Source organism: Dicentrarchus labrax, unplaced genomic scaffold (assembly GCF_905237075.1).
Source record: "Dicentrarchus labrax unplaced genomic scaffold, dlabrax2021, whole genome shotgun sequence".
In the NCBI taxonomy this organism is placed as follows: Eukaryota; Metazoa; Chordata; class Actinopteri; family Moronidae; genus Dicentrarchus; species Dicentrarchus labrax.
Window position 1 is genome coordinate 8,091,555 of NW_026136717.1, and position 13,201 is coordinate 8,104,755.

Here is a 13,201-nt window from a genome sequence, read left to right on the forward strand (position 1 = left end):
TTCTTTCCTCTCCTGCATTCTGTTTCTCCCATTCCCTCTTTTCCCTCCCGTTTCTCACTACATCAAAGGGCTTATTTGTACCGTCTGCTAACCATTCCAGCTCCCTTCAGACTTGAGCTACATCCTATAAATGCCATCTAGCGTGACTCAGACACCGGCGGAGCCACTGCAGAAAGCCCCTAACCTTAGTCTACTTTAAAATGCATTCAAAATAAAGAGACCAAGGACAGCAACAATTTAGCCTACTTGTTTGTCTTTAGTTTTCAATTGGGTGTAATTTAGCTGCTGTTACTTAAATTTTACAAATGAAATCAGCCTGACAATTCTCAAATATTTATACCACTGTTAAAGAAATTGTGCCTTTGGGTGTTTTTGAATAATGCTAAAATAGCTGGGAAACAAAAGAGGAGGCCTACTCAAGGCTAGCAAGGGGCAGGCACATGGATTTGAGTTTCAGTCCTGCTAAGTGGGAATATTGATCACTGATTTTCACTGCTTTCTCAAGGCTTAAACATGAACAAAATTGAATTTTTCTGAACAAATGCCCAGAATATCAACTGTTACACAGCTATAATTTAGGATTAAAAAGGTTTTTTTGCAAAGAACAGCTTGTTGCAAACTCAGTTACGCACATGACATTCCAAATCCCAGTATAATCTCAATGGACACATGGGGCATTCTCATTAAAATCACCCTCATCCAGTGGTCATGAGGTCGCTATAGATTGCTTTCTGACACTGTCACAAATTCACCAATTAACTCATTCTCCGCGCTGGGCAGCTTAGGGACCAGGTGTGCGTTACCATGGCAAAGACTCATTATTTGGCTCAACAGTGCAGCACTTCTAGTGAAAGCATCTCTTCATGCAGTTTCCACACATTAAATGTTCTGTTTTCATGACCAGTCAACTTCCCTGGATTTATTTCCCATTCATATCAGCCATCTCTTTTTAACAACAAACACTGACATGAATCGTCTTGTTGGATTACAGCAGATTCTAAACCAGACTACAAAACTGAACCATAAAACAAGAAATCTACAATGTAGTCTACATTTAAATGGTAACAGAAGAGGGTTTACTTAAGCCAGTTTGCCGTAATGCCCAAGAAAATGGTGCAATAGTTGCATTCTTACTCTTGAAGTAGTTGAATAAGTTTGAATGTCTCCTTCAACTAATGTCTTCACTTCAAAGAACTTCTAGTTGGTGTCAGGCAGCTCTGTGAAATTATGCACTGACTGTACTGCAAGGCCAAAACCATAGAGCAGTAACTAAGATTGGGAAAGAAATGAAGATTTTGAGTAAGTACTTTATATTCCTACAGCAAAGAGTAAGGCATCTTAAGAAGTCAAATCAAACCAAAGCATTACAGTCAAATACCTCAGGAATGAAAACCCAAAATGAAAGCCTGTCCTGGGCATTCAGCCACACTGGGGGATTGTGAATTGCCCCTGTAAAGTCCACTAGTAAAGACATTGAGGTGATCAATCAGATATGAAATATGCAAGAAGCAGTACTCATAACGGTACCACTGCCTCTGTTTCTGAATAAAAAGCCTTGGTCATTTTATAGGCTTATAAAAGGCCCCGGCAAATATTACAGTGGTGTCGGTTCATCCAGAGCCTGTATGTGTCTGTGTATAATTGATAGAACCCGCGAGGCAGAGAGATTTGACCATCACTGTTGGGAGTCGTTTACTCGGCTGAGGGGCTGGTTCTCTTTAACAAAGGTTATATTTAAATGGGTTTTCTCTTACTTTGATTCACTGCCATGTTAACACGTACTGGTTTCTCATGTCCTTTTCCCCTCTTTTCCAATGTTGCACAGTGCCTCAATTTGATTAATACTGCAGATATACTGTTGCATTGTTTGTAGGATTCAGTGTCAATATTTGTGCTAAATCCCTTTCCTGATATATGGTTGCACCAGGAAGTATACTGCACCAAATACATTTGTGTATATATGTGGATTAACATAAAACAACTAAATGAGTGTATAATACATTGGCTTCAAACTATTCAATTGGTATTCCATTGTGTCACCATGACTCACACACATACTGTGTACACACCTTGAGTGAATCCTTGAATCATTTTTCTAATCCTGTCATTCATTACCCCTTCCTTTTATTCACTCTATCCTCCATCCTTCCTTTCGTCCTTCTTTTCAACTCTTTTTTTTGGTCCTCTCTCCCTCAATTTATCCTCCTTATTCTTTTTCCATCCAACCTTGAACAGATTTCCTTCTTTTTTGCTGATCAGTCCCTCGCTCTTATCTCCACACATCCTCTGCTTTTTTCAAAGCTTTAAAATCGCCCATCTTTTCTTTCCCTTTACCTAAATCTGCAGTGGTGCACTCCTTTTTTTTGTCCCATGTCCGACCTCTTTCTTGGCACCTTTCTTACAATTTGACTTACATTTTTATTTATGTTCATTCCCTCTGCACATCTCTTCGCCTTCTTTGTCTCTCTGTGTCTCTTTTACCTCCTCCTCTGTATTTCCCCAGCCAATCAGATCTACTCACCGCAAATCCGTTGGCAATTCTCATCGGGCTCTACCTGACCTCCTAGCCTCTCTCCTTTTCTCAGTCACTGCGCTATGTCTCTATTAGCCACAGCTATAACCGTGTACCATTATTTAGCATCCAAGGTCACTCCTCTCCTCTCTCCTCACCAGCTGCCTCTGCTCCTCCCTCCTCCCTCCCTCCTCCTCCTCCTCCTCTTTTCTCCTCCTCTCTTCCTTTTTCTCTGCCTCCTCTCCATTTACCCTCATCTTATATTTCTCATCCTCCCTCCCCTCTCTATATCACCACTATTCTCCTCCGCCCCACCACCTCTCCCTCCCTTATGAGATCGTGAATCACCTCTCTAGTTGTTTTTGCCACAGTGGCAGTGAAAGAAATAGGCAAGTAAATTCACTGAAATATGCATGGAAGACCCCCGGACGCATTCACAAACGTATGCATCTTTGATAGGCTGATTCTCTACCACTCACTGCATTATGCATTTTAAACCATATTTACATGCTTATTGTCATATGTATCTGCAAATGTACAGCTGAGATGTGCGTACACATCATGGAAATATTAAATGATAGTCACCTAAATCCTCCGTGCTCCTGAGACAGTGTGTGTTCATAAATATAAAGTGCACTGCACATAACTTGGACTACTGGTCTGAAATAAAATGAACCGATTGATTGAATGGTTATGTAGAAGAGGCAGGGGTGTTGTTCTCATTACTATCCCTGTATTTTCAGACCCTGGCATTGTGCTCAGTCACCCAACACACCAAGTGTGTGTATGTCTCTGTGCTTCTAATTATGGTTAAACCCTGCAAAGGCGCGCACATACACACAGACACGGGGAGAAAGTGAAAGAGACAAGGGAGTGCTTTGTTCAAGCTGGTGACACAGAAACGAGTAATTATTAGTACCCGGGAGAGGAGGAGAAGGCACTAGAGAGAGGGAGAGAGGAAAAGAAAAGAGTGATAACAAAGATAGCAAAGAGATAAGAGTGGTAGAATCCTGTCTCTCCCCCTTTCTCATCTTTCTTTTCCTCTTCTCTCGCTGTCTCATTTCTTCCTCTATCTGCATTAGCAAGTCTGGTGGTCTGACACCAGACAAGATTGGGCACAGGGAGCAAGAGAGACAGAAGAGAGAGAGAGAGAGAGAGAAAGAGAAAGAGAGAGTAGAGGAGGAACAACAAAGCAATTATCTCCTCTTCTGGCTGACATCTATACTGCCCTCGTTTCCTTTTTTTTTCCATGTCATGTCTTTTGTTCGTTTACCCTTTCCTCCATTTTTGGCCTTGATTCGTCGGACTGTTTACTGTCTCGTCGGCTGTCTCCCTCAATTTTGTCTGATCTCTTCTTCTGTTTTCCTTGATCTGTCTCTCTGTCACTCTTTTTTTTTTTTACCCCACCCCTCTGGATTTTGTTTCATCCCTCCTTCTGTCTTTTCGCTTTCCTTAATCTATCCTTCTCACTCGGCTCTCCCTCATTTGGCCTGATTTTCCTGCGCCGCCTGATTCAGTTGTTTTTGCTCTCATTCCCGCTCCTTTTTTTATGACCTCCTTCTTCAATCCCCCAGTATTTGTCTTTCTCCCTCATTTCTCTTCATTTTATTTTAATCACATAATAAAATGTAGTATGAATCCCACTGTCTATCCCTCTCTTCCTCCCTTACTCACTCTCCTCCTTCCTCTGAACCTACAGTATAATATACGTTGACTTATGTATTGAGTGGTGACCCTTTCTCTTTCCCTTCCTTCCTCTGCCTCTGATGCGAGTTGACACATATATTGACACAGTAGTTTAACACTTAATTACATCTGCCCCTGGGATACAACTCTCAACCCCATTTTCTCCCTCCCCCATCTCCCTTCCTTCCCTCCATTCTTTTGGCTGTTTAAGTCCTCGTTCTTTCTTTCTTCCTCCCTCCTTCTCAATCTTTGTCTCTTAACGCCTCTTCCCTGCCCCACTGTTATATCTTTCCTTACATCCTTATCTATCCTTGTGTCAGCAATTTCACTTATCTTGTTTCTTGTATGATGTCTTGTATTGGTTAGCAGGTCTAAAATAAGATGCTCATATTAGTTTCCCCTGCACTATCATATTGTACAATACAAAGAGCCATATGTAACATGACAGGAAATGAGCGCTGTTTGATTTTGGCAGTGGAAGAAAGTAGTTTAAACAGTGTACCACAATGTTTGGTTCAGTCAAGCAAACATCCAACATGGATTTTTAAACTCTATATATTTATAGAGCAGTTCAGTAGTGTCAAATATTGGTCAAATATCCTGTATAAATTAGTGAAGCAAATGAGTGGTTTTGTCATGCATCTAATTTGCAGGTTCTATTTCTTTAATATTTTCATTTCCCTCTCCTTTGTGACTCATTACCCCTGTTCTCATCTGTCTATGTCTCAGCATGCACCTTTCCTATGACTGTCTAACTCTCACCCTGTCCGTTTTGATTGTGTGTCCTTTTTCTGAGACTCGACTTTCATTATTCTCATTATTTCTTAAACTCTGCATGATTTTCTCTCCAACTTCTCTCCAACTCTTCCTGTCCCTGTGATCATTTCTGTTCCCATTAAATTCTGTGTCAAACTTGGCACTTTGAGTGCCCAGCAGGAAGGTTGATCCTGTTGTGACTAGGGCGAAATTGTGAAAATTGTCAAAGCCCTTACACTCCTGCCTTCACTCTCTGAAGACTTCTGAACTTAATAAGAAACTTTTGCCTCCAACATGTACAAGTGTCATACAAATGCCCCCACTGGCATACCTTATGTACCAGTGATTCATAAATGATTGCAAACTTCCATCACATCAGGAAAGCTCCATCTATATGCTTAAAAAAAACATCAGTGGTGCAATATAAAGCAACAGACTGCATCTTATATAATGCAGAGGTATTGAATAATGTATTTCAGCTTCAGTGTACACACAGAGGTTGGACTCAATGACATCTATACTGTACAATAATGCAATTTCTACAAAGTAGTCCTGTAATATTCATGTTAAGCTTTGGTGTTGTGCACTACTTACTTAGTGATAACTCAACACTGTATTTTGTGGCGTTGTTGTCTACCCTTAATGTGTATATACAGGGGACAAAATAACAAGAACACCGTACAGTATATTTAGTAACTACCACAGGATCGACATGTTTCTGACATAGCTCAACAAAGTCTTAACATCACCAGCTTCACCATGATGCATGTTTCGTAAGGCAGATGGGCTGTATGTCCTCTGGTGGTTTACAGCTGATCTCTCTAGCTCATGCCTTCATGCATGGCCCTGTAAAGGAGAATCTTTTGTACGAAACTAGAAATCTTCCTGAAAAAGTCATTGCATTTTTAACAGATGGTACCACAGAGGTCGCTTTACAAATGCTGCCTCATTAACATGTAGGGACATTCTTTCTCCTGTTCTTTGTCCTTCAGGTAGGCTGTACCCATGTGTGGGCAAGAAAGACATGCCAATTTGGTAATTGTTCACATTCAAGCAGCATCCTTTGGAAATCCTTAGCTTTTCATGTTAGAGGATAAAGGATATTTTTTTAGGATCAAATCAAAGTAGTGGTACTGTAACATTGTGGCAAAGCTCCAGGAAGAAGGCTCAGTTGACAGTGTCAGGGGAGCTGAGGGTGACAGGGTGAGCGGGGCCCAGAGGATGCCACATGGACGACATCCCACCTGGCACTGTCACAGAAGCCATCAGAACTAAACATGCAATGCCAAGACGGAGGCGGGTGTTGTCTAGCGTGCAACTGACCTTTAAAGATGATTAAATCTGGCAGCCACACAATTTTCTCTCCTGTTCTGTAATCTATATATACGGTATAGACCTCTGTCCCACAATGTAGCTCACTTTTTGATATTTGTTGGAGACTATCTTTCCTTGCCTTCCATTCTGAAATCCTCTTTCTGTTTCTCTCTCCCCTTCCTCGGCTCAATTCAGCTTGGCCGGTGTGGGGTTTTTTCACCTGCCAAAGCACTCATACAGCAACAGCAGCAGCAGTGGCAACAACAACAACAACAACAAAAAAATATGAACACAAATCCCTGATAGGTAGCATGAAATCTCATTCGTCCATTCTTTCCTTTAGAATTCACAAGCCATTCTCCCTTTGGCTGACTCCTCTCTTCACAGTCTTGCTAGCTGGTGTGATATTGCGGTTGGCACTGGCATCTTGATAGCATGATAGAAATCTATACTGGCTGTATTGCGGTATGCTGCCTTTCAAATGCTGCCCCCCTTCCATTTCCTCTTTATCTGTCCTTCGAGACAGATTTCCCTGCTTTCCCTCCCTCAAAGCCCTCAGACTTGTCTCCTCTTTCAGCCTCCTACTTCTCCTTTCCAATTTGGTTCAGAGTTTATATCTCAATTTCACGTTTAAGATAGCCACTACATTTCTGTGTCTCCTCTGAGACAGGCATCCCCTCCCTCTGTTTCGTTGGCAGTGTGATTTGTTTTGAGTTTAGTCAAACTTCAGATCGCTTACTCCCTCCTTGCTGAATTTCAGCATCTCTCCTGTGACGCTGGTTGCCTTGGCTGTCTTTCTCGCTTATCTCTCGTCTGTTTGCTTGTGAGTCTCTTTGTGTCTATCAGCATTTTCTTGTCTCAAGTTGCACAGCTGAGCCCTCACCTCTACTGATGCTGCTATTCCATTTACTTCTTTGAAGTTTGTTCCCTCAGTGGAGGACATTTTACCCGTGTCACGCCTTTTGTTAGCAAGAACTAAATTCAACCAGGGCAACTGGGATTTTAAGTAATATTATAAAAATCTGTGCAATTTAATGCAATCCAATACAACAACCCTGTAATGAATACTACCTTTATCAAGCTCAGTGTTCAGAGATGTTGTTTCAATTCTTGTGAGCTCTAGGTGAGGCAATCCCCGTTTGTCTTTCTGAATTCATTTGATTTGAGATAATACACCTTCACTCGATACCGTTAAGCAGCAAGCCAGCTCCCCTATTATTAGTAGTATTTTCCGTAGAGGAATTAAAGCAGCTGATCAGCGAGGGAGCTAAGATCTCATTCAGTTCATTCAATTCAATCATGTAATTAGTTCTCCATGTGTAATTGCTACAAATGTGTCATGGGACTGTGAAGAATCTGCACTTGTGTATTTTGATGTGGCATTTCAATGGGACACCTCGTCGCCTCTGTCTTTTCATCCACCCAACCCTCTCTCTATAGCAGCCAAGGGCTTTGCTGCAGGGCTTTCACCACATTGCCGTCTCAATTTCTTCTTCCTTCAACTGTTAAAGAGTTCTTCCTATCTCTTTCTTTTTTCTTTCTGTTGGCTCTTTTTTCTTCTCAGTCTCTCTTTCACTTCCCTTTTTTCCAACTTCGACTCTTCCTCTCCACATTCTTTCTTTCCTGTTTCCATCCCCAGGTGTATTTTTGTTGTATGCACACATTTTCTCGCTTACTCAATTTCAGTGATGTATTTAAATACCTCCCCTCCCTCTCTCCACCCTTGCTTTCTTGCTTTTTCCTTGAGGACCATTTGGGCCCAACCCTCTCTCTTCTCACCCCTATTGTCTGTCATTCTCTGTCCTTTCAGCCATCCTTCTTTCATCTCAATCTCTCCCAAGGTGATTTGGGTAGAGCCCATCTCCTATCTTCTCCTTCTTCCTCAATACCCTCTGAAATCTCTGAGGCACCAGTCCTATCTTAAAATTCACCTGTCCTTCCCTTCTGGCTCTATCCATCACTCAAACTATTAGTTTCTCCTCCACCCTCTACATTTTTTCCATTCACCATCTTCCTTACTTTCCCTCAACCCTTCTGTTTATACCTGTGCAGTCTTTCATATTTCCAGTCATCTTTCCATCCATCTGTCTTCCCTGTCCTCTTCCCATCATACGGTTAGCTTCCTTAACCCCTTCTTAATACCACTTACAGCTTAATACCATCTTATCTGAGGGAAACTACATTCAATCCGTGCATTAGTGCTGAGTGAAATATAAAACAAACAAAAATAATGCCATGATTACGGTCCCTTCCCAGCATCCTCTCTCCTTCTCTTATTCCATCCTGCTGTCACTGTTTCAGCCACTGTTTTGCTGTAGCAACAACCACACAAATGTTTCATCAGTCTATGGTAGTACAGGCTCTGACAGAACTCTTTGAGTGCATGTGGGCATAATTCATGTACAATGCAATAATATTGTGTATGCAAGTACATCAGAAGCTAAAACCCAACTCTTATTTTAAACAAGACTAATCTCATTCTCATTCTGACTTCCTATCTCTACCCATGTTTCTGTTGATGTTTAAGTAGTTAGTTTTTAAGAGTTTCACAATGCAGCACTGAAAGTGTAAAAACTTGTGATCCATAATTTTTCACATAAAACAAAATGGTTTGTTTTATAGAAACCCTTTGCTTTGATTTATTCCTCCTTCTAATCTTGTTGTTAGGCCCAGAGCTGCTGTATACAGATTGGCTCAGAGCAATGCATGGAAACTGTGACCAAAGATTGTCAGCTTTGCAAAGGGCAAATCTTTTTTTCCACATCTTTTTTTTTCTTCCTAAAAAGTGTTGCCTATACCTTTATGGCAAAGTATGGCAGTGGTTTCTTAAGTAATTTGTAATAACAAGAACAGCCCTTAACCTCGAAATCTGTTCTTTATAAATGTTTGATTATTTTTCTTCTTCTGACTGCATGGTGAGTAAACATGGACAGAGAAGGGTAAAGATTTTCAAAGCAAAATGGAAGGGCTTACTGAGGGTTTAAATGTTACTTCAAACTAGAAATGACATGTCCCATCAAGGCCGCTTATTAGATTTGTCCATTAATACTGGCACGTGCAAAATGTTGCTGTAGATATGTTGTGCATTCAGTCAGACCATCTAGATGTTTTCATGTTCCAAGGCACACTTTGACACATTTTTGAATGCTCCTCTAGTTCAGAATCCTGTTTATTCCCTCAACATTTATCCACTTGTCTTCCCATTCTGCTCCTATCCATATGCACTGACTATCTACCTGTTGGGATTTTAGTGTCATACAGTGATGGAGATGAATTATTAACTACCTTCGCCCCTCTATCCCTTCATCTGTCTCCTCATTCATCCTTCCCTTGAGCTATCCACCAGTCCACGTACAAGGTGAACAGTTGCACTACTGAAGTGTCATGCTGTAATGGATAAATATTTAAGGAGTTTTGCATGAAAGCAAGATATCCACCTTCTGAGTGAGGAAGACACTGACAGTCAAAAAATGATTTGTTGGTTGGTTGCATGTAGAGGAGTTGTTACTGCAAGATGATGATAACCTATTGGCCAGTATCTAAACTACTGGAGTTGGCTCTCATTATTTTGCATATTGAGTAGTGTGTGTTAAGTTGAACTGACCTGTAGATGAGGGTGTCATCGGCGGTGCAGTTGTACTGTATTTGATACATCCAGACAACGTAAACTGTAGACAAACGCCCCAAATCCCATCGGACCTGAGCTGAGGTTGACGTAACCCCTTGTACTCCAACCATCCTTCCTTCATCCTCGTCCCCCTCGTCATCCTCCATGCTCCCTCCATCGGCCCTCTCCCTTTCAGAGGCCCTGCTACTGTCACCCTCATCTTCCTCACCTCCACTTCTTCTCCCATCCTCCACCTCTCCTCGTCCTGCGCCATTGTTAATCCCACCGTTTTTCCCTGTGCTGATATCCGAAGAGCCCGGATCGGTCCGTAAAATCCCATTAGTCATATTCCTGTTGTTTTTGGTGTTCACGTTGTTATTCCCTGTGTTTCCACCTGCTCCTCCCCGGTGAGGCAGAGGGATTATTTTCAGGTCCACAGTGGCAGTCGCTTCGCCTGCTGCATTTATTGCGATACAGGTGTATGCCCCATCATCTCGGGCAACGGTTACTAAGATATCCAGGGTCCCATTGCTGAAGGAGCTGGTCCGGGATGAATTCGCAATGATGCGGTCATCTGGTGAAACCCAGTGGATTACTGGCTCAGGGTCGCCAATGGCACGGCATTTTAGCGTGGCTCGCTGGCCCTCCAGCACCCACAGTTTGTGTGTGTGACGGGTGATGAGAGGTGGTTCACAAGTAAACTCCTCCTCAGGAATTGACCAGAAATATCTGAGAGACAAAGGGAGAGAAGAGAGTTGAAGGTGTGAGAGAGAGGGAGAGAGAGGTAGAGCAGAATCCTCTTTTTGGTTAAGTAAAGGATTTGTCTTGTTTTATCCTTCCAAGGTGGTTTTGGCATATTCATTAACCTCAAGATCCATGTACTCTTGTCTGTCAATTTAAGTTCAGTTCGTTCAGTACCGCACAACAGACAGAAAACAGGACTAAGTAAAGAGTAATTAATTGTGACAGTGATGACAGACGACACCAACAGATGCTCATTTTCCTCATCTTTTTATATCACTACATACTTTTGACTTCAGGGTTAGACTGGGAAATTACTGCAGAGCAGAGAGGTGCAGGGAGTAAACTCAGTCCTTAAGGCCTACCTGTCCTGCGGGTTTTTGCTCCAGTTCTATTCTTGCGTACATGATGATCCAATTAAAGGTGTCATAACATGTGAGGCCCATAATTGGATGTGTGCTAAAACCAGGCCAGAGCAAAAACTTTTAGGACAGATTGGCCTTGAGACAATGTTGGGAAACACTGATGTGTGATTTCAGTTTGACTCGACACATAATTCACCCTGTAACAATACTTTAGCTTCCCCTGACATTTACGTAGCTTTCACTGATTAAAAGGATTAGGATAAACAGAACTAATTTGTTCATGTCCTTTCATACATTAGACAAATGATCCATTGACTAATTGATGACGTTTACCTTCCAGCCAGGTGAGCAGGTGTGGCACACGTCTCCATGTCGTCTCCACGGATAAGCCGCCGTAACCATAGTAGTTCACAATTGCAGTGCAGCGGGTTCCCACCAAAATTTAAACTTGTGACAGCATTGTAGGGGGTGGGACTTATGGCACCTGTCTGGGACCTGAAGATGACAGTAGAAAACTTTATTAGTTTATTAACACAAATCTTAAGCCTTAATGGAGTTAAAATGCTTAAGTTTAAATGCGATATTCCTGATTAAGTTTGTAAATTGCATCAACTTACCCCCTTTTTGTCACTTAAATTTAAAAAATGTTATTGCCTTTTGTTCAGGATTCGAATGAGATGCTTAAAGTAACAAAATAAATAAATGTGCTTCACATCAGCACGTTGTAAGAGCTCAAGCTGCTCAAAACATGAGAAACAAGTGGTTTTGGAAAATGGTTAATAACAGGCGGTTACAAACCAACCCAGGAGCAATACTTTAGCAGTAGTGCTGTTATAAGCATCTTGGAAGCTCTCCTGTGCAAATTAAAATTGGAATAGTTTGCTAATATAAAAAGAAGAAAACAGGGATTCTGTTAAGCCTACTTCCTAGCAGGTTTAAGGAAGATGGTACTGGGTCTGTAATACCACGTACAGTGATCAGCCATAACATTATGACCACCTGGGCACCCTGACTGATTTTTTTTTCTTTCCTTTAACACTCTCATTACTTACCATCATTTCCAAAGTAGAAAAATGTATCACCAGCCAATAATCTAATAAGGTCCTTATTTATTCACTGCACAGCCACTTGCTCCTTTGGCTTTCTTTGCCATGCATAGTATTGAACAAGCCACTGCCTCCTTTCTGAATGATAACAGAACAAAACGGGGGAAACAAAACTGTGGACTGGTAGGAGTGAAACGATTTGTACTGGTTTGTACATACTCTACATATGCATAATAAGATAGTGAATGGAGTGCCACACCAACATAGTCTCCCTGTGTGTCAGTGCCAAAGCGTTCCGGGTAAAAAAACACTTTGGTGTTGTCTGCCACAGAATATTTCCACTAAGCCACTTCTTAGAGAAACATAAAAGATGAAGCTTAAGAGCTACCTTGCAAAGAGGGGATCAGGAGGCAGGGTTCGGAGCCTGTTGGAGGTCATATCCAGCCTTGCAAGCTTATACAGCTCTCCAAATACTCCTTCTGCTATGTGGTCTATCAGGTTATGGTCCAGGTTGAGAGTGTGCAGACTGGCCATGTTCTGAATGGACTCCCATGGTACCCTGCAGCCATTAAATAGAGAAATATTTTGAGGTTAATGTGAGATTCATTGAATGAATAGACATGTATTCTTGTTTAAGAGTGGAGAAATTAGAGGAGACCAATTCATCCCTCTGTGTCCCTGATGGGTACATTGACACTGTATACAAAATTAACCTGATTGACGGATCAGTCAAAGTTTACTGTCAATGTTCTGAGCACTTTCCTATGTTACTCAGCAGCAGAAAACCGGAATAAGCAACGACTAATTAATAGTGATAGCAATGACAGACAACAACAACAGATGCTCATTTTCCTTCTCAATCCGTCTCTTTTCTGCGTTTCAACAATCCCATCTGTGACCCATTGCTGTTGTCATTTAGTATTCCTTTTGTGCAGACTTTCGCTTAAGAACTGTTTTTGGACAAATTAGTGAGTCAAAACTGACGACTGAGAACCAGCAAAATAGAATAAATGTGAAGTAATGCTGTTATTTTTTATTTTTATCTTGTGTTCTGTTTCAGGGTGTGCCTTTTTCTTCAGCACAATGTATGTTTAATAAGTATAAATTTGTTTTGTGTCATCTGACAAACACTGAAGCTCTCTCTTTGCTGAGCACAAAGAGAACCTGCTCAATA

At 41.5% G+C, this 13,201-nt stretch overlaps 2 protein-coding genes across 2 annotated transcripts in view; one reads left to right on the forward strand and one right to left on the reverse strand.

The window, feature by feature from the left end:
* LOC127379184 (pyruvate carboxylase, mitochondrial) overlaps window positions 1-13,201 on the forward strand; it is a 282,379-nt gene that overhangs the window by 166,735 nt on the left and 102,443 nt on the right. The gene's annotated exons all lie outside the window — the stretch shown is intronic.
* Window positions 1-13,201, reverse strand: part of LOC127379185 (leucine-rich repeat and fibronectin type-III domain-containing protein 4) — a 40,571-nt gene that overhangs the window by 4,580 nt on the left and 22,790 nt on the right. The window contains exons 5-7 of the mRNA XM_051428468.1: window positions 12,416-12,586; window positions 11,315-11,476; window positions 9,873-10,604 (exon numbers count right to left, since the gene is read on the reverse strand). Of these exons, the coding sequence (XP_051284428.1) occupies window positions 9,873-10,604; window positions 11,315-11,476; window positions 12,416-12,586 (1,065 nt within the window). The remainder of the gene's footprint in view (window positions 1-9,872; window positions 10,605-11,314; window positions 11,477-12,415; window positions 12,587-13,201) is intronic.